Source organism: Falco peregrinus, chromosome 7, assembly GCF_023634155.1.
Source record: "Falco peregrinus isolate bFalPer1 chromosome 7, bFalPer1.pri, whole genome shotgun sequence".
NCBI lineage: Eukaryota > Metazoa > Chordata > Aves > Falconiformes > Falconidae > Falco > Falco peregrinus.
This window is the reverse complement of record NC_073727.1, coordinates 74,014,519-74,036,430: the sequence shown is the minus strand read 5'-3', so window position 1 is coordinate 74,036,430 and position 21,912 is coordinate 74,014,519. Positions and strand designations below refer to the sequence as shown.

General features: G+C 41.1%; 1 protein-coding gene across 1 annotated transcript in view; it reads left to right on the top strand.

The window, feature by feature from the left end:
• Positions 1 to 21,912, top strand: part of LOC101923360 (dystonin) — a 303,205-nt gene that overhangs the window by 128,651 nt on the left and 152,642 nt on the right. Inside the window, 1 exon segment of the mRNA XM_055811183.1 lies at positions 10,127 to 10,293. Within this exon segment, the coding sequence (XP_055667158.1) occupies positions 10,127 to 10,293 (167 nt within the window).

The following is a 21,912-nucleotide window of genomic DNA, read 5'->3' as shown; positions in this document are numbered from 1 at the left end:
CAAATCGAGGCCATGAAAGAGTGTGGTCGTAGTGTAAACATCTACTTTGAAAAGAAACACGTTAGCGTTTTGCCTGTATGTAGCTGTCCATCTACCAGTGGTACACAGCATTCTGGAACAGCCTTCTAGTCCCTTGGTGTTACAGTAAAAGATTTCCCAAGCATTACCATCAGTTTTTTTCCCAGTGTCCTGAGAGTAGTCAGCAATGAGCGTCTGTATTCTTGGAAATTCTTTGGAGCCTGATCTTACTTCTATATTGTATTATACGTTCTAGATCCTGTCAGTAAAATGTCGTAGAATACTTCAGTGGAACTGGCCCCTGGGGATAAAGTCTCTGGGTTTCATTATTGCAATTCCTTTACAAATATAAGCAAGGGAAACTCAAAGGTAACACGTGATAGTGCTTGGCAAGTCACTCAGTAGTTCCTTCTCAGCATGAGGATCTGTACACATGTACCCCTGCTGATGTTTGTTGGTTTTGGTAGGTTTTGTGTATCAGTGACAGAAATGAAGTGGAAGCTTAAAAATGTATTTTCCAAAGTGTGCTGGTGATAAGACTTGTTTGCATCTTAATAGTGTTCAGTTCTACTTAGTTGCAGTTGTAGTTGGATGCTTCTTAGCTGTTACATTCAGAGCTACACAAAAATGCCTACAGAACAGGAGCATGGGAGGAGGGTAAAGCTCCATTTTTATAGATCAACTTTGTGGACAGTTTTCTAGATAGACTGGCTCTTGTGATTTGTTTCACCTTTATCTGCTGGAAGGTTTAAATTTGCTGCAAGGTTCCGGCCCCGAGTACACAGCACCACTGCCCTGAGCAAGCTGTTATGCTTTTATGATAGTAGTGAAATAGCAGGTTATTTATAGCTGACAAACCAGTGAAAAAATCACATCAGCTGCTATGAAAACTCCACATACAAATAAAAATTTGACCCCCAACAAGCTGTCAGAGCAATCTCTGATCCTTCACTTTAATCTTCCCATCTGTGGATCATTGGATACGTAATAAAAACATAAGAAGTGCAAACCAAATCTGCTAACTAAATCCCTGCTATTTGCTGTGCTGCTTGCTTTTGGACTCAGGAGTGTAACTAATAGTTTCAAAGGTTGCTGCATGTTTTCCTACTTTATTTTGCTCAAGTTATTAAATGAAGGGGGAAGTTAAAATGCATGCAAGAATTTTCTGTTGCTCATAAATGCTGTGTCATCTCTGTGAAAGGCCATCAACATTACAGCCCAGTGCTGAAGCAGTGATGTTTATTTAAGAGGATTGGTGGCCAGAAATAAGCCACAGTGTCTAATCAGACACAGGCCCTGCCTGGGCATCGTGCCACAACGTTTATTGCGTGTGCATTTCTCATAAGCAAAATGGCTACGTACTGAGGAGGATGAACGTGAAGTCTGGAAGAAATTAGGTGCAAACGGCAGTTCTTAACTTTCTGAGGAGGATTTAAGTGTATGTAAATATACTGGAATGAATGAGACTGTGCAACTGTGAGTTACCGAAAGCTAAATGGGGAATGTCTGTGGATGTGTGAGGGCTGAAAAGGAAGAACAGTGTTTAGATCCTGCCAAAGCTCCCTTAAGTCCAGCTAAACATTCCCCTGGAAGAAAATATTTCAGAAGAAAAAGGAGAAAGAAATCAACTGAGGGACCAGATTCAGTACAGGTTAAAGAAAATGAAGAAAAAAGCCAGTATGAACTGGGGATTTCAGAAAACATCGAGATTCATCCCAAGGGTGTGGGACTGGCTGATTCCTTCCCCTGGAGAGTGACAGTGACCGGTAGTGCTTTGCCTGTGAGTACAGACCTTTCAACTGATCCTGTTAAAGCAAAAGTTTTACTAAGTGAAACAAAGAGTGATTCTCTTTGTGGGGACAGTTTTCATGGTGATAATCAGAGGCTCATGAAGTCTGATGAAACAGAGACATGGTTAAAGGAACAACACAAGAGGCGTTCTGAGAGACGCTGTACAGGGAAAAGGAAGTACTCGGAGGATGGCAACAAGAGAGAATTAGCATTCCTGAAGAAATACAGTGGTCTTTGTTATGGAAAGGCAGCCAGCTTGGATTCTGCTATCCACATTTTAGGCAGACGTGAAGAAATGGGGTTAAACATAACTCCTTGCAAAGTCGTTGAAGATGTACCAGAAAGCAATAAATCTGAAAAGTTGCATGACTTACTTTCTGAAAGCAAAAGTGATCCACTGCTTGAACGAAAGGGGTTTTATTCTCCTGATGCTGTGCTTTCCCAATTGCCAGATGAAAAGGCATTATTTAACATTCCACCTAACAGGAGCAAGGTAAATATTTTGGCACAGTACCTTACCTTTGAAAGTTAGCTCTGAGTAGGTATTGGAAATTTGTTTTTTCTGTTGGAAAAATATCTTCACTTTGCTGTATTTTTGTCTTTTTGTACTTTGTCTTTGCCTTTTACCCATGCTGTGAAACTACAGACGGAACATATTACTTGATTTTTTCATAGGTTATATAATACCTCTGTACTCCAGGAGTGTTGATGTATCTTTGTACTGTTTTGCTGTCTGTAGTTTGATTTGTTCCCTAATTTAGGAAAGAGGTTTTCATGTTAAAATGGTTCTAGAAGGTGGAGTGAATTTTAGGGAGTTGTTGTAAGTTCACATTCAGTATCTGCAGTAAATTTTCTTATCAACTCTTGACAGTCTCATAATTCCTCTGGGTCTTGTGTCAAGGAGAGGAATATTTCTAATTCTTTTCAGTTATGGCCAGTAGAAACTGAAGAATGAATAGAAATATGTAGGCAGCTTGAAATAGAAAAAGTGAACATAAATCATGTTAATAATGCTCCACACTTTTCCTCGCAAACTGTCTAGGTGACCTATTAATGTTAATTATTGAAATTCCATCTTCCTCTGATAGTAGGATTATTTTCATTTCACAATAAAGGAAACCAAAGTATGAGCTTAGTTGCAGAATATCTGAAGGAACACAAATTCTTGTCTGTTGATGTCCATGCTTAGCAATTCAGTCTGTATTACCAGTTCTGCCCCACTCATCTTCAGTGCAACTGAAATCTGTAGGTATAGATCAAATGCCGATACCTGGATCTGATCCAAAACTAATTCCCCTCACTCAACAGGGACATCTGAGCTTTCAGTTGAGCGAACAGAGGAAATGGGCATATGGCAAAGGTACTCTTTCCAGCAAAGGGCTAACTACACTTCTGTTGTTTATATAATTTACTTTTCTAACAGGAATCAAATTATAGTTTTTCCAAGCTTAGTGTTTAAATACAGATGGCACACCCAGTTACAACAAACAGTACACACTAGTACAAATAGCCTCCTAATACACTTGAAGATCTTTGCCCTCTTAATCTTATCTGGAATTCAAGAACAGCTTAGGGATGTTCTTTGATTTGAACAAAACGTCATTACTCTGTAAAAGTATGAGGCTGTGACTGTTCAGCCAAGCATGGCCACTTTTTCCTGTATAATCACAGTAATACAACATTAATATTGCTGCACTTACTACTCCTGCCAGACATGTACCTCTTGTTACTACAGGGGAAAGGGGGGTCATAAAAGAGGCTTCTGTTGAGCACCTGCATCAGTACTGAGACTTGTGCTGCTGATACTGATAAAACGCTGCTTATGATGTGGGTATGAAAACTTCTGACAGATCAGGCTAAATGCCTGAGTTGCTGAAGTGTCTGGTTTTCAATTCAGTTCCCTTTCTCAACCCAGGATTCTGAGTAAAAGTAATTTTAAGAGCACCTAGCTTTGACCTCTAAACAAATGCAAGAAGAAAACTACATTTCATACTGCAGTTATTTTACAAAGTCATGACTACTTTCCTTTTGATTGCTTTTGAGAACTAAACAAGCCTTTGAATGTCTTATGTTTCAGTACAAAACAGTAAAGCTGTTATTTATACAAGTACACAAAGTTCCTGTTATCAGCCTGAGCTGATACACAAGGTTTGCAGTTACCAGTCTCAGTTTTTACCATTTTTGTTGCCTTAATTACAGAGATCAGTAGCCTCCACTCAGCTTGTCGACTTACCCATGCTGTAATGCACTCTCAGCTTACACAGTGCCTCAGGTGTGGCCGATAATGGAAGGCATGTTGGTTTTTCAAGCCAAGAGACAGACATCAGAGGAAACTCATTGGTACAGCTGCCTGGCTAACTTGCACTCTAAGAGAGATGACATTTTACTTTCTAAAACAGCATAGTCACCGCTGCTGGAATACATCCTTTGAATTGCCTTCTGTGGCGCGTTTTCTTATACATGTAAAACAATTACGATTTTGTGTTCAAATATGTGCTACCTAGATGTATTACCTCAGTTTTCCTATCTGCAAAATTCAGGTAACCAGGGTGTTCTGAAGCTCCATTCTTGACTGCTTGCTAGTAGCTTTGAGAGAAAAGGTTTTTTACACTCTGCTGGGGCCTAATTTCTGCCACCCTTGTTCCTAATACAGAAAGGTGATTTCCTCAAGCAAGATATCCTCTTCAGGGCTGCCCTAGAGCAGGTGGCAGCTTGCGTTGAGGTCAAGAACTTGTGAATCAAGACTGAAACAGGCTTCCTGCAGCAGCTCCCCTTCCCAGTGATGTTTTAGTACAGTGCAGGCAGAGTAGAAAATCAAGGCTGTGGTTTTGACTTCTCTACAGGGGGTACTGCCACTGTGATACTTGATGTCTCCTGTGTTGAAATAAGCCATGGTTTTCATTCAGTATCAGCAAAAGATAGCTACCAGGTGGTCTTACCCCACCAGTTTTTGGTGGTTGTCAGCTTGTGACAAAACCAGTGACTTATGTGTATCATGTTATCAATCATTATCATTCTATCTTAATTATCATATCTATCTAATTCTTCCAGTCTAATTTGTGGTAGTTTCAGTTCCTGTTCATGGATGTAAATGTTTTTTTTAGAAAAAAATAAGTCTAACATTTCAAATCATCTACTTCCAGTACTCAATTGTTGTCTTGGCTGCAAGTTCCTCAGCTTTTTTTTTTTTTTTTTTGCCATGCATCTACATAGTGTTTGATACAGTGGATTTCTTACCTCGTTTACAGTACTAATAATAATCTGCAAAAAAACCTCCATGTATTTGAGTCAGGTTAAAGAAAATATACTTGCTTTTAAATAATAATAAAAAAATGTAGATTATTTGTAATCAGCATATCCAGTAGAATACTTCTGGCTAAGTAGTCATCCATTTATTATTGCAGTCATCATTGCAAATAGTTGTAAGAGAAAATGACACCTTCCACCTATATCCACCATCATACACTCTTGTATTGTCTATTTAGGTAGCACAGTTAAGGGAGGAAGAAATATCAGATGGTCTTTGGTTACGTGATTTGCAGGGCAGAGGTCCAAAGTCAGGAGTTTCACTTTGTTGGCATAGTTTGCTTCCTTGTAATACTCACAAGAAGGAGGTGCGATCCACCTTAAATGCTGGTGAATGAAAGAGATCTATAATCACGGATGGAACTACAAAACTAGGGCTGGAAAAGTTCTGCACAGGTCGTGTAGGTCATCTCAGTACCTGAAGCAAAGTAACTTAACAAAAGCCATTCTTGACTGATAGTTTTGCTTCTGTGTCTGCCTTACTGCTGGTTTCACATACTTCCTGAGTAATAATTTTAGTGCTTATCTGTCTTTTGTATTAAAAAGTAGTTTTAGCTGAAAACACATATGCTCATTTTAAACTCATTAGTTCTTCTTCTATTCCCGGAAGAGTTGATTTATTACCTTTTTTGCAACAGCATTTTACATATTTGAAGACTGTTGTCACATTTCCTCTCAGTAAATGCAGTTTTTCAGTCTTTCCTAACAGGTCACATATTTTTAGATCTTTGTCATTCTTGTTTTTCTCTTTCAATCTGCTTCCACTAATCTCATGGGTTTTTTTGAAGGGTGTTGCCCAAAGCTGGACTCTTATTTTTTTGTGTTCTTCAGACTTCTCTGGTTTAGGGCTAGCTGGAAATAGAATACATTTCATCATACATCATATATCTCTAGCCCATTATTTCTGCAGTTAGATACATTATGTCAAGTTCAGACTTGCTTCAAAACATGCAGGGTAAGATGGAATTGGAGGGATGACTCCTTACTGTTTATGCCAGACTTGCTCTTATATTTGCACTGTAAAAAATGAGCCATAGAAATCCAGCACCACCATTGATCTCCTTGGGAAAATATTCTCTCATCTGCTCTGTGCTTTGGATTCAAAACTGCATCACTGAAATCAGTACAAGTAAAGAGATTGAGGCTTTTTGGTGTATGGATTTTGTATACTGTGTGATGCAGAGGGAGCTTACAGGCAGAGAGAAAACACTTGCGGTAGCAGAGATGAACGAGTTCTCCCAGTTACAAAAAAAAATAATAATATTAGAGTATTTAGTGCCAGTTAAGACTTTGATCCTGAAATACAAGGGCTGTGCAGAGAATTACCTCTGCCACCTTTTTCTTGCATAACTAGTAATTCACAGGCTTTGAGATAATTTGGAGAACTGCATCTCTAGCAAACAACTGTTCACACTCATGCAAACTCAGTAATTTGTTCCACGCTTAAGGAAAAAAATGTCCTCTAGTAACTGTTTATAGTGGTTGAATGATAGGCTTGTGGGATATAAGAATGAAAGGTTCACACAAACTGCTTGCTTTGAAGGACTAAACTTGAACAGTGGACGGTTTCATTGCCCCTTAACTTATTTGCTGTTCTAGCATTCCTCATTTAGTAGCCCTTCTTTTTCTTTCCTGTGGTAGATGATGTTATAAATATTGATGATAATGCACAGTTGGTAGATGAGTATCAATACTGTCCTTATGGGGTTATCAAAGGAAAGATGTGCTTGCTGTCTCTCTCTGACACCTTATTTTGTGGGGGTAATGTTTAACTTGTTAAGTAGTTTGAAGTTAATGGGGAATCTTGCAAAGCAAAGCTCATATTTGTGAGTGTAATAAAGTATAGCTCTTTGACTCACCATTTCCTTCTGTGTATTTTTATACTTTTAAAATACGAATTCACTGTTTCTGAAAAAGTCTGTAAACTTAGCCTTGGAATCTAAAATACTTTATTTAGGGAACAGAAGTGCTCAGGCTGTCTTGATTTCTCATTACTGTTCATTAACCTGTACCAAAACAGGCTACCTCCAAAAGCAGTTTCAGTTTTTAAAGCCAGTCTAGTCTATTCCTTTTTCTTCAGATTGCCAACTAGGGTGATGAATGGTGCTTGGAAGGTTTTGGATTGAAATCCTGTTGATCTTAGATTAATGAGCTAAATTCATGCTTTAGCCATCCAAAATTTGGGCTGTGAGCTTGCCTAGTGGTCACTTTCAGAGTAAGAAATGTTTTCCTGTGTTTGTGTTCATAGCTACAAATGTTGTTTATATGTAACGACAGATACAAGTACGACCTTCAGAAGTTGCCTTGATGTCTGAAATTATTTGTTTCCAGAGGAATCTAATATGCCCTCAAATATGCTGCGTTTGCAGTCTCTACATTCTGAAACGTACATAGCCATTGCCAGTCAACTAACCGTGAAGGAGGCTAAAGGTTTGAATTTAGCAGTAAGGAATGGCCATTAGCAAATTACATTGTTAGCTTGCTTGTGCTAGAATCTATTAAAAATGTGATACTTAAGGATTATACGCAGAGGACTTGCTGAAAATGACAGGGGAAAAAAAAAATAGGTTTGGGTGTTTTTTTGCTAGATATCTGGCACTTCCAGATGACATCATCTCTTTCAGAATCAATGTCTGGATAAGCAGAAAATGGTTGACTTCATTTATATTGTGGTCTTGCTGTTCTATGATGAATAGCAACTAAAGCTACTGAAAAACCATTTAGTTTGCTTTCTTGCTTTGAAATACAAAGAGTAAAGGTAACTTACAGAAAGCAGGTCTTACACTACAGATAAGTTCCCTAGATTTTTACAGGAAAATTTTCAGAGGGATTTTAAATTGGTCTTTTGCCACATTGGATTCCCTGTTGTCTTCAAATACAGAACTCACACCATCTGTATTTTGTGTGATTTCATGTAGTGAATACTCCGTGCCAGGTTTTGATACCTAGAAACTTACAAACAATCACAGCTGCATGTGTTCTCTTCAGTGTTTTACACAAGAAAAGGGTTGTGGTTTTTTTTCTTTTTTCTCTTTGATCTTTCTTAGAAATGTGCAGTGTTGAAGCTGGAGACAAAAGGATGCAAAAAATGCTGTCAGATCTTTGGAGGTTATTTATGGGTAGTTGAACAGTTAGAACTATTTTGCTTTTTAGCATTGGTGCTTGTATTTTTCCCTTACCTAGAGCCAGCACATATGATGGCCTGTGATAAGTATCTGAAGAACAGCTTTCACAATTAGTGATTTTGTGGATACTTGAATAGAAAATAATTTGTTCCTTGCATTAAATACAGCTGTAAATGCTCATTGTCCTCTGAAAGTGTCAAAAGTGGTTAAGTTGCAGCAAGGATTGTGGCAGCTACATTGCCCTGAGATCTCTAAGGCTCTTCCTTTTGTCCCCTGCTTCCTTGTGCTTCCCACCACCTCCTGTTAGGCATTGACATAGCAGCATCAGTGGGAAAGCTACATCTCTTTATTCCTGGCACTGTGTTTTGTGTGGCTCTAGTGTGAGAAAACCCCATGATTTCCAGCCTAGCCTATCTGAATTCCCCCAGGAAGAGCCCAGACAGAAGATACCTTTGTGTGCAGAGATTTCAAGGCCAGGAGGCATCCTTATGGTTGTTGGTCCCATCTGACCTCATGAGCATAGCTCCTGGGTTTGCACTAGGACAGGATGGCTGGAATTGACATAGCTCAAATTAAGCCTGTTCTGCAGCTAGCTCGAGCACCTACCTTGTCCCCAAAGTTGTCTGTGGGCAAAGTCCCGTGAGCCCTGGCCTCAGGCTGGCACCAGAGCCGGAGGAGACCTGTCTGTCTCCCCATGGTGCTGGGTGTAGGCTTGTGTGGTGCAGTCTCTTCCAGCTGGGTTCACGGGGGTGCTTGTTGTCCACCTACAAATCTCGGCATTGTCTCAAGCTCTCTTGATTCTGTCCAAGCACCGCTGCCTGTTTTTTATAATGTCTGAGCTGTGGTACTCATGTCCTTATACAGTGCCTCATGGTACCTGGGTTCTTAGGTGTCTTCATAATAACGTAAATGTTATTGATTGAATAAGAGGAAAAAGGTGGTCACTTAGAAGAAAGAACATGTGATAGCACTTTCTTTATCAAAGCGTATCTTCTTTTTGTTCTGTCTTGAAGTTTGGATTTACACTGCATATATTTTCTATAACATGAGGTACAAGCAATACATGTGCAAATTAGGGAAATGTCTGCTTCATGTTTACACAGTGGTAGTTTTCTAAGCAAACTTACTGAACCTCATTAGGGGAGAATTTAATGTACTAGAAAGGGTATTTGTGTGTAAAATTCCCAACGCTTTCCTGCTTTCCCTGATTTGAAGTTGATAATGCTTAGATAATACAAACCCAAACCTTCTGTGTCAGGCAAAATTTTTATTTAGGATCTTTCAGTCTTTTAGTCATTCCTAAAATACTTCTCAGAAAATTTTGTTCTAAAACTATTATTATCACTTTTCAATGTAAATGACTGTTTTGTTACGGAATTCCAGAGCAGTGTATATTATAATTTAACCTGTTTTAAAACAGGAACATTGTAGCTAAATAAAGTATGACTAATATTGATAATGAATATTATATAGGTGTGAAGTATATACATATGAAAGATTGTATTTTATATGTAATTATGTAACATTTATGAATAATAGGTATAATATATATTTTTTTTAATGCACATTATCAGCATAAAATAGAGATAGGTAAGTATTTTTTGTTTTGTAATAGTATTATATTGTCCCCAGAAATTAGGAGGCTGAGAACTAGGTAACTGAAGAAAATTGTGAAGCTATGAATTTTTTATTTCATATTGAAGATTTTAAGAGTGCATAAGGATAAGACATGAAAGAATATTGCTACAGCACATAAATAATCATCATATTCATGTATGCAGATATCAGACAGAAAATTTTTCAGCAATGCAGAGTGGTTTTCTGCAATATTTTAAATGTTATTTGGGTTAGATGTAATTGTAATATTTAAATTATCTCTCTTTTAGATATCTGATATCCATGTTACTGGAGAGTCAGAGGACATGTCTGCTAAAGAGAGGCTGCTCCTGTGGTCACAGCAGACAACCGAGGGTTATGCTGGAATACGTTGTGAAAATTTCACTACCTGCTGGCGCGATGGAAGATTATTTAATGCCATCATTCATAAATACAGGTAAATACCCTGTTCTATTGGAAAATGTTAATTACAGCATTTTAATGTACATAGAGAGAGGGCTCTGTGGTATATGCCTGTGACAGCACGGTGGAGATGACACTGGCTTTTCCTGGGCAATTCCCTGCTCTTTGCTGCTGAAGGATGCCTCATTAGCTCTTGTGTGTCCCTCCTTCCTCAGAGGAGCATCTCCCTGAATGCTACGCACCTCTTATGGGGCACCTCCAAGCTGCTGAGAAGAATATTCCTGGGATTCAATCTTCTCCACTGTCCCTTTTTGTCATAGTGACATTTAATTATAGGCAGGGTAGAGGCAGAACTGGTCATGAGTCCAAAACAGCACTGCTGGTGAAAGCCTAAGATCCCTGTATTCTTCCCTGTATGACTTCATGGCCCTGGAGCCTTGAGCTTCTTCATTGTTTCTGTTTGGAGTCCAGATCTACTCTGAGATGCTTCTCCTGTAAAATGGCAGGTTATTCTCATGGAAAATGGGATCAGCTGGCTTGAATGTTCGCAGTCTGAGAAGGGAATTGTGCTACCGGATGCTTTTGTGACCACACTCTGACAAAGTTAAACAGGCATGTGTAGAACCTCTGGTGGCTGAGGCTAGAAGCTAAAAGGACACAACACGTTAACTTCAAGTACAGTTGAAGATGTCTACTGACAGGAGAGGATTTCTGATTTTGGATTCTAAGTAAGAACTGGTCTCTCTTGACAAAGCTGACTTTGTCAAAGCTCATCAGAAGAGTTAGACTGAAGACCATTGCTGTGCTATGCTGTGCTCTTGGTTAGCGGAATCTCTCTCTTTTTGTACATTTTTTGGTACCTGAATTGAATAAGGAGGTGTTTGTCTTCGAGGGCCACATGGGAGAGTATTCTGGCCATTGGGCTAATCAGCGTGTGCTGACTTGTCCTTCACTGCGCAAGGCTTGCAACTTTCTAGGTTTTATTGTAGCACACGTAGTTTGTGCCATGTGCCCTGGGGCATATCGTAAGGAAGTTTGAGGGTACATGACTTTCTTGGTGTAATACCAAAGGAGTGTTCCAAGCAAAGCCAAATGTGTGTTTTCATGCAGCTCCAGGGAACAGACACTGGAGCAGATTAGTCTGTTCTTGGATTTCCTCTTTGGGACCACTTGAGTAACCACAGAAAAAGGTCTAGGCAGAGCCAACATGCATGTGGTATGGGGACTAGGACACTAAAGGAAAATGGGAGACGCGTCAAGCAGATGCAGCCTTTTCCTCACACGCTGTATAGAGAGGCTTTAAGCCCAACATAGAGTGCTCCGAGTCCCAGAGAAGTTAGCTGTGGCAGTGCATAACTTCATGGTAAAATGAAGCTGCATCTGAATCAATGAGGTCTTTTTCTGACTATGCTTCTGTTCTGGGTACCCAGTCAGGGAGGAGGGGCATACAGGCAAGAAAGTCTTCTTTTAGTAACATTGGCAAGACAAAGGGAAATAGCTGGCAAAAGGCTTTGAGTGTTTTATTTCATAACAGAGCAGCCAACAGAATGAACATAGTACAGGCAAGTATTTGAAAAAAATAAACAATTTGAAAGATAGAGAGATGGGAGGGGGAAAAAAAGGAAGGCACTTAATGAGACAAAGTAAAGGAAAGTATTTTCCAGAGCTTCTTCAGAGCGTTATACCACTTACATAGAGCAGCGTAACCTTTACAGCTCAGCAACTAGTAGTTGTGGTACAGATCAGTTAATAAATAATGAAAGAAACTTGAATTCTGTCCTCTGGCTGTGTGAATGTTAATGCCTTGGGATATGACTGAGTACCTGCAGCTGCTTTGCTGGGGCAGTGTTCCTGGCAGTGCTCTGTGAGCTTCATTCACAGCGTTTCAGTGGGAAAGCCACAGGCACCTTTGACATGAGTGCATTGCACAAAGCAGATGATTCAGCGGCTGAGGAGCAGAGTCCCTATTTTGCGTGCTTGTGTGCCAGTTTCCATTTAGTTTATCCTCTTCCTGTAAAGAGAACTCCACTTAAGGATCCCGTGTCCTTCCCAGGCATGTTTACTGTCTTTGTCTGATGTCTTTTTGCTGTGAGAGGTTACAGATTCTTGGACTCCATTTTGCTGATTAAATCAATGAGATTCTTCCACTGATTTCAGTGAGCTGCTATGTTTCTTTCCTTTGTCATTTTGTACCGTTAAAACAGAGATAATAATTTCCAGCTATTGCTCACAAGACAGGAATGGTCTTCCCAAACAGTCGTCTGATATTTTTAACTACAGCGTTTTACTCCAGAGAGCTCTTTTAAAGCTTGGTTTGTGTTCTGAGAAGTAAGTAAATTAAACACTAAACAAAAGTGAACATTTCTGGCAGTGATTCTCCATATGCTCTGTTTGCCTGTTGTAGTACTCCCAGTTTGTGGATCACAGGTGGTCTCAGGAACTAGTGTGAGCATCCTGCAGACATTGCCAGCTGACGTGGTCCTCCAGGGTGGATGAGCAGACATGCCTGCTTGCGCAGCAGCTGGGTGGGACTGCGGTGCTGCCACCACCACGGGGCACCCCTGTGGGTGCACATCTGTCAGTTGTGGCCGGCGTGGCTGCCCCTCCTGTGCCAGGTGTGCCGTGCTGGCTGGAGATACCTCTCCTTACAAAAGCACCGTGCACCCGGGGCCAGGAGCAGTATCCGCTCTCTGCAAGTGGGGAAGGGGCAATTCAGCAGGGATGTGACTTGGGGTCCTGGAAGGGATTTAAATGGGCGCAGGTCTATTTTTAAGGGACTGATATTTAGTGCTATGACAGTAATAGCCAGATGGCTCAGAAATGGCCAGGTGTGTTAATGGTATCTCGAACTGGAGGTGTACTGAGCGACAGTAAACTGTACATTGGATGGAGAGTGCACGTTTATCCGTGTCGGGGCACAGCAGTGGGGGCTCCCCACGGCGGGGTGGCAGGGCAGGGCCCGCAGCCAGGGCCCGTCCCACCGGCACCAGGGCAGCCCCGGCACTGGGCACGGCCCTGGGGGTGGGCTGAGGCTGGGCCTGGTGTGTGGGCCGGGGGGCTGGCTGTGCCACTGCAGGGGCTGTAGCTCGGCCAGGGGCCAGAGGCAAGAGCACAGCAGCTCCCGGAGGCCAGGAGCCACACTGTCTGTGAGCTGGAACCACGCACCAGCAGGCAAACCCATGCTCACAGCCCTGACGCCATTAACCAAAATGCCCCCTCGGGATGCGCCATTGCAAACAGAAGCCATACGGGTCCGGCATGATCCCTACAGTGCGTCATCTGTGAGACAGGGAGATGTCACTGCCTGGTTCTAGGCGATGGGACTGGAGTGGCTGGTTATAATTGCCTCTTTTCCAGGCTTAAGCAGTTTTTTAAATTGTAAGTATGCACCAGCTTCCAGACTTGAGGAAATGGCTGAAGCTGTGGGGGGCTGGGCTGTGAATCAGTTACAGTGGGCAGGGAGCCTCTCCCCTCGGTGGGGCGGACAGCCCACCTGCTCTTAATGGCGAGTGAAAATAGTTTCATCTGGGCTGCTGGCAGCAGTCTCCATTCTTGGGTTTTTTTTCTGTCCTGGCAGAGGATCCCAGCACCTTTTGGTGCAAGCCAGCTAAGATTTATGATGCAGAACTGCAGGAGTAGTGCATGGGTTTCCCACAGCTTCCTGCTTCCCCCTAAGGCATGTGGGAGAAGCAGGATAAAGCCGACATTTCCCTGGCATGACTTAACTGTGGTACCCACTATAGCATCTCAGCAGAGATCAGCAGGCGGGTGTGTGGCAGCTGGGCGAGCCAGGTTCCTCCCCGTCTCCCTGCCCTCTGTGCACCCACAGCCATGCCGGCAGCCCGGGGAGGTGGGCAGCGTGTGGGTGCCAGGTCACACGCGCTCAAGTCTGTCACCTTCTCTCCTGAGCAAATGCAGGGTATTTGTTCTCTTTCCTCTAGAGCGACAAGGGTTAGGTTGTCAGAGCTTTGCGTAAGGGCCTCCAGTCACTTTATCTCTACTTCTATTAAGAATATGAATGAGTTTCCAGTGATTTTGCAGTGTTCTTTACATCAAGGAAAGTAATTCTATGAATGACAGAAACGAGAGGAAAAAATTACTCTATTTGAGGATCTTGGCTCCAGATACAACTTGATTCCACCCCCTCCCCTCCCCTCCCCTACAAATCTAGGAAAATATGATTTGTTCTCATGTGAGAAGGTTGCTTATGTTTTCTGCAGTTTCCAGTGGTCTTCATTTATAGGGTAAGATTGCAGACTACTCAGCTGAACTCTTGAAGAATATATAAAGCTTCCATTTTAAAACATCCTGTACATGGTTAAATCCCTCGGAAATGAATAGGGCTCCACACTGGCCTCCAGAACTGCCTCAGGGGGCTCCATTGCAGGCTCTGGATTTTGCTTTTCATGCCGTTTCATGCTGCATGTGAATAGTTGTACTTGCATAGAAAGAACAAATAAAATTATAAAAGTCAGTTTTAATACTGAACACTACCAGGTTTGTTAATTGTATGATTTTATTTAAATAGATCAGCTTTCAGGCTGTTTTTTGAACCTCCACACCTTTCTTCAGGTCTGTGATCAGGCCATTAGTGAAAGCTACAGATACGCCCAGGGGATTCGAGAATGTGCTGTATGTCTCATCTGTTACGTAATTGGCTTTTTATAGCTTGATTTTATATTGAAGACCTGTGTTACTTACTTCAATATATTATGTTGGAAGAAATCTGACTTCAGGCAGTTTCAGAAGTACGTGATGTTTCTTTCATATCATTGTATCATACATAGCAAAAACCTGTAAACTACGCTTCAGAGTTGGAGGCCGACTTTGATCAGTGTTGTAAATGCCCAGGGCTGGGGCTGCCCTGGTGCCCCCTGGCTGCCCTGCTTCTGGCCGGTATTTCTAGTCACCAGACTGTGTTTTAGCTAAATGCTCTTGATTTGTGTTTTCATTTTCTTATATGCATGACTTTTACTCAGGAAGAAGAAATACTGTTTTTTTTAGAACTGTATTCCATTGTTAAAATATATAGAAACTTGGTGTCCATAGAGAATGAAGGCTAGGAGTTGCATGCCCGATGGGAGCTAGTAATCTAAATTATAGATCTACATTACACTTTGCAGATAACTTTATTTTAAAGCAAGGCAAATTTAAATAAAGAGTTATACCAAAGTAACAAACTGCTTTTTTTTTTGACCTCAGCCTGCTGTGAGGTACATAAGGACTACAGGCAATTTCCATTAAGAAGTGTCTGAAAATGGAATTTAAGAAATAGTGAAAATATTAGCTGTAAGATTTACAGATAAATGGCACCTGTAGACACTTTGTTAAGGACAGTGGCTACTGATACTTAGAAAACAGACATGGTTACAGGCCAGCTTATCTTACTTTCTGAAGAAAAAAGTGAAGGATGGGCAATAGGAAGATTAATGTCAGATGTGCACGCTTTTTGTAAAAATGTATACGCTTATTTCTACATTTTATTTTTGTATTCTTAGAACTTTTACAATAAAGAGGTAATTTTGCTTCTAGCATCTACAAAAGGAATCCCAGCAAGAGCAGTATGTTCTTGTGTAACTAGATAATAACCATTTAATGAGTAGCCCCAGCGGTGCCTGTATGGTGAGAAATAGCATCTGTTCAGGAAGCGCTGCAAGGTCAGCTGCCAGATAAAGCTGTGTTTTTTAAGTTCTAGTTTCAGGTCTTAGGTCTCTTCCAGTAAATGAAGTGGGTCCAGCCCCTGCACTCTGGCCCTGTGGGTAAGCAGTGTGGCAAGGCTTGTGTCTGTGTGGCTGAAGTCTCCCTTCCATCCCCCAGAGAGGGTGCAGCCTCTTGAGAGCCGTCCTGGGTCAGAGCTGTCCCTTGAGCTGGGCTCATGTGTTGCCTGGGAGGGTGTGGGTCACAAGGGGTCATGGCTGTGCCGTGGGGAGGACTAGCAATTAAAGAGTCATGGGCCCTTGATCTGGCCTTTTGTACACCTTCAGCATAGACATGTCCAGTTATGTGTGGACTTTTAGGTGAATTTCATGCAAAAGATACTGGTTAGTGAAAAAAGTGTGTGGACTGTGTTTAGTTCAGTCAGCAGTCTGACAAGCAGGCAGGACTAGTATACACATGAAAGATATGAAGCAAGAAAACAAGCTAGGTTGTTTCATGTAATGTTATACCAAGGCTTGCCGAGACCACATGCAGACAGTTGTCTACAAATTTTGGCACCACCTAACGAGAGTGATAAGTAATAAATGCTGCAGAGAGAGAAAGAGGTGTTAAGAGTTTGAAGGTGTGCATTTTGAGCGCAAGTCTGAAGACAAATGTTTTTTACTGTTTTCTTAAAGAAGTGTGGGGATCTGATCCAAAAGAGCTTTGCTACTGGTAGACATTGTGGAAGACCGTAATGATGCCTGTAGTTTTAAGCTGTATACAGTTTAGAGAGAGAGTGAGGGGGAAAAATGGCTGCTATTCCCAAAGAAAGAGGAGCAGAGGCTAACAATGAATGCAGCACAGAAAGAGTTAAGTACACTGGCTGCTTCATGTGGGCGGAAGAGGAGCAGAAGCTCCAGCAAAGAGCCTGTTCCCAAAGGAAGCAACAGTGTAAATGCTAGATAAAGTGAGAGAGACAAATTTTCCAGGGTCACAGTGCTTTGCTTTTGAAATATTACTATGATAACTCTGTATGCTTTCAGAATTACTAAGCATATGGTTTTTGGAGTGTGGTATAGCAGGGAGCAAGCTAGATTCCTGTTTGCTAAATAACTGTTCTGGTTTAGAACAAGCTGTTTCAAACTTACCCAGGACAATTTGCCGCATATGTATAGTTAGTTGAACACTTAGCTCCTGGCTGGTAGTAGTGCATGTGGCATCCCTCTGATGTTAAAACATGTTGCAGCTTATCGGGTACATTCCTTAAGGGGAGGGATAGTGATGCCTCTATTTGCCCTAGCATGTTGAACGCCCTTGGGGAATGAATGAGAAAGAAACTAAATATTACACAGTGTCAAGCCTTAAAATGCTAGGGGATATGTTTTAAATAAAGAGATTAGTTGGGTCTGCTAGTTTTGGCTTGCCATTTTATGACTCGAAATTTATTGTTACCCAGCTTTAATAAAAAGAAAATGTGAATTTGGGTGCGTTGCCCCCCACTTCCCACCCTCCTTGTTGTTCAGAAGCATGGTTGTTACTGTTCTCAACGTTTTTTGTTACGGAGAAGAAATGAAGTTGGAATTAAGAAGTATCAATTTGGGAAAAGATAGAGAACATTTTGGAAGATTAAAAACATTGACGAGCAGACATACTTTTAATGTTACTTGCTGGAGTATGCGCGCACACACACGTGTGTATATATATATGTATATATAACAGCCTTAGAAGTAGCAAGTAACTTCAGCTGCAGCTTAATTGAATGCACTCAGAAAAATTCTGTGATGGCTCTTGGTAAAGGCTATATTAAAACAGTACTGGAAGAAGGCCTGCAATTTTAACATCTTGTGTTGTGGTGGTGGTTAGCCTTAGCGGGTATTAGATGGAAGACTTCCAGGCAGTTGGGTTGATTAATTTTAGAGCTGGACTTAAATGATGCCAGTGTATGTTGTGTTGGATCCTACTGCTAAGTAGCAGCTGAATGAAAGATAACGGTTTTCTTTTTGCAATAACTGAGAAGAAAAAATAAAAATTATTGGGATGAAATCAAAACTTTTCTCTTGGTTAGGCCAAGTGGATGTAAAGTGAAAAGTAAACTTTGGATTGAAAAGTCAGTTTTTAATTCAGCTTTCACGTGTCTCTTACCCTTTGATTGGTAAAGGCCAGGACACCCAAGGGTGTCAGAAGTCTTTATCCAAAAGGGTATGGTGTCTGAACAGTGGTGGTATATGTGCCCATGATAAATCAGACAGGGAGAGGTCTTGGTCTTCCAGCAATGCTTCTGGCAAATTTGTGGCACATGGAGAAATGGTTGCCTCCAAGGCAGGATGGCACAAGGAGCCTTTGGAAGTCTTCTGAACTCCTTGCAGTACCTCACCGTTCTTCCCTGTTGGTAACTATATTTATCCCACTGGGAAGGCAGTCAGTGCTGGGTTCTGGAGGGAGTTTTCTCAGGGAGCAGAACAGAAAAATAATGTGGTTGAGTTTTTGGTATTCAGACACTCCAAGGGAAGGCGTGTTACTTACGATTATGTCTGTAGATTGTACAGTGTAGGTTGAGGTTAACAGCTATGAGCCTAGTTCCTATTAAATTTTATCATAGGCAAAAATTGGAAAAGTTACTATACCGTTTCTGTTTTTGTGATGACAAAAACATCTCGTATTGCGAACAGAATGTAAAATCTGGTTTTAAAGCTGGTGAAAGGACTGACTAGATCCTTCCTAGTTTCATTCACAGGTCTTTGATGTTGCAATGCTTCAGTTTTGTCTTTATCTAGATCAATTGGTATGGCAAGTCAGAGTTTGGCTGTGCTAACAAAGGTGGGGCAGGAGGCTTCAACAGGTTTATTAAACTTGGTGCTTGTCAAATCAGGGACCTGCACAATACAAGGAATTACCTGAATTAGCTGTGTATATTGTTAGGGGCTAAATTAATGTTAGGGTACCTGAGGGCTTTTTTCCCTCATTTTGGTGCAGTTAAAAGATTAATTCTTTTTCTGTTGGAAGGCTTGATGTAACAAGGGTAATTCTCCCCCTCTGCTCTGTTCTGGTGAGACCCCACCTGGAGTACTGCCTTCAGCTGTGGAGCCCCAACGTAAAAAGGACATGGACCTGTTGGAAGAAGTCCAGAGGAGGACCACGAAGATGATCAGAGTCTCCTCTGAAGACAGGCTGAGAGAGCTGGGGTTGTTCAGCCTAGAGAAGAAGGCGGCTTGGGGATACCTTATAGCAGCCTTCCAGTACCTAAAGGGGGCCTACAAGAAAGCTGGAGAGGGACTTTTTACAAGGGCATGTAGCAGTCGGACAAGGGGGAATGGTTTTAAACTGAAAGAGGATAAATATCAATTAGATATTAGGAAGAAATCCTTCACTGTGCGGATGCTGAAACACTGGAGCAGGTTGCCCAGAGAAGTTGCGGCTGCCCCATCCCTGGAAGTGCTCAAGGCCAGGTTGGATGGGGCTTTGAGCAACCTGCTCTAGTGGAAGGTGCCCCTGCCCCTGGCAAGGGTGTCGGAACTAGATGATCTTTAAGGTCCCTTCCAACCCAAGCCATTCTACGATTCTATGAACATGTTGGGATGTCTGAAGAACATACAGAAAATGTATCTGTAAATAGTGCGCTCTTGTTGCACTGTTACTTGCAATTGTTTTTCCAGAATTATATTCCTGTCTGAAAATACTGAGGTCTGAGACTGAAGGGTTCTTTCCTAGCATAGAGCAGGAAACTCAATGAAGCCAGAGCGATAGTTGTACATAGATCCTTTTGAGACAAATCCACAATTTTGTAAGGAATCCAGAGCTTCTGAAAGGAGGGTCACCTAGGGTATAGTGGAAGATATGTTGACCCAGGAGTCAACATGGAACCTCCTTTCCTCAGGGTGGGTTTTTTGACACCAAGGAACTTGCTACAGAACCTTGTGCTGTGTGTCCATGTTGTGGTCCTTGATTCTGGTTATGGAAGAGATCTGTTCCTCCTTAATGCCACAAAGTCGTACCTGCTTGCCATTTTTGAGCAGAAACTCTCCTCTCCCTCCTCTGTAAGTAATCAGGCTGTGTGGAAGGAAATCTGAATTTACTCTCCTCTCTGAAACTTGAGGGTCCAATTTCTCTGAAACCGAGTTACTGAAACCAGCTAGTATTGTACAGCTTTTTTCCCGCCTAAGACACAGCATCCTTTATATTGAAGCTCCCATGTGACAATGGAAAAAAGATCAGGAGAACAACTGTGGTAGGCATATGCATTAGCAAAGGGTACCTCCAGCACTATAAGATCTCATGGTTATGACAATGTACACAGCACTGTGTCTGACATTGGGCATTGATGGACATGCATAGGTCACAAGGACAGTACGGGTTAGATGAGTCCAGGAGTCATTCTCATTGTGTTGATGCCTCCCTCAGTCTTTCCAAAGCAGGCCCTTTGGCAAGCTGTTTTGAACAAGACTTAGATTTGTACCTAACATGGAGACAAATTTTTTAGTAAGTTCCCCAACATTGACTCTACATATAAGCTGGTGTAAATATTTTTTAGCATTTTTGAAACTCTGTTAAAGGATAGGTTAAATGGTAGGTGTTACTGTATACTAGGTTAAACATTAATAGATTTTGCTTCATCATCTCATTTGTAGAGTTCCTGGGAAAGTAACAGGAGTTACATGTTAGAAGAGATGGAACTAAAATTTCTGTTTTACATGGACGTTTCGTATTTTCTGATTCCTTTTTGCAATCTTTCTGCTATTAACCAAAATCTCTAGAGTAAATGATATTTCTTGTGCGCCCTTCTGAAATGTGTGTTGAATCCTATCTGAGTAGTCTATTACTGTCTTTTTAAAAAATGTATTTGTGACTATATGTTTTGGCATGGCCTTTAATTTGTTTCAGTAGTCCTCCCATCCCTGAGAAATGCATGACTCTCTCTGGCACCCATCCTTTTCAATTGTCTGTGAACAATGAAGCAATGGATTTGTTTAATTTTTATAGGCATTTTGTGGTTACAGCAGTGGAAAAGTTAACTGGACTATAGTGGTGTGTACACTTCACTCTACATTGCATCTTCAGTCATGTTTTCTCTGGGACTTCTGCTTGAAAATCATTGTATTATTTCTGCTCAGTATAAGCCAAGAAAGAAACATCCTTTTAATATCAGGTATTACTCAGGCAGTGTCCAGAGTTTTGACTGAAACAGAGTTGTACAGGTTAAGCAGCTTAGATAGTTCATTAACATGAACTCATTAACAGTATTTTTGTGTGGAATATTACTCTGATGTAGGGATGCTTTAATAGATTAAACATTGTTGTAACTTGGGCAGCTGTCATCCAGGAACATTGAAGAGAAGGATGTGGTTTCTTCGTCATTGACTGGGAAAATAAAAGTTCGGTTAAATATCTTTTTCCACTTTGATATATCAAATTCCCTTCAAATCTAACCTTTTGTTTTAATGGGCAAATATTGCAGCTGCTAGTTTGGATCTTAAACTGTTTTACTAGCTGTTACATTCTGGCTATGGGAAAATCTACATGTGCCTAACTTTACTGTGCACAACTGTTTGATTCCAAGGAGTCTTTGCAGAGTAAAGCTTGCATTTGATCCATGTAACTTGCATTATAAACCCCTTCATTTCTTTATGCTGTTCCACAGATATTTTTCAATTGCTTCTCTTTGTGGTGCTAGGTATTTGTTTTATTAAACTGATCATAATTTGGTCAGCTTCCTAATTTAGTGGTATTAAATCACAAGGGGTTTTTTTCCTCATTTCTGATACAAATTGTGTCTAATTTCCAACACCTACACTAACTAAGATCTCAAATGGCAGACACCAGTCTTTTTATAAATGAAATAATTAATGACTCACAATATAGAAGCCAAACCCCTTGACTAAGGTGTGGCTGCAGTAGCATCTCCTTTGCATGGAATGTTCCAACTTACTGGTGTTTGGGATGTTTATGTGTGTGTTTTGATGGCAGGGGCCCAGCCTGCTGAAAAATCTACCGTAAGATGACTCACAATATTATGACA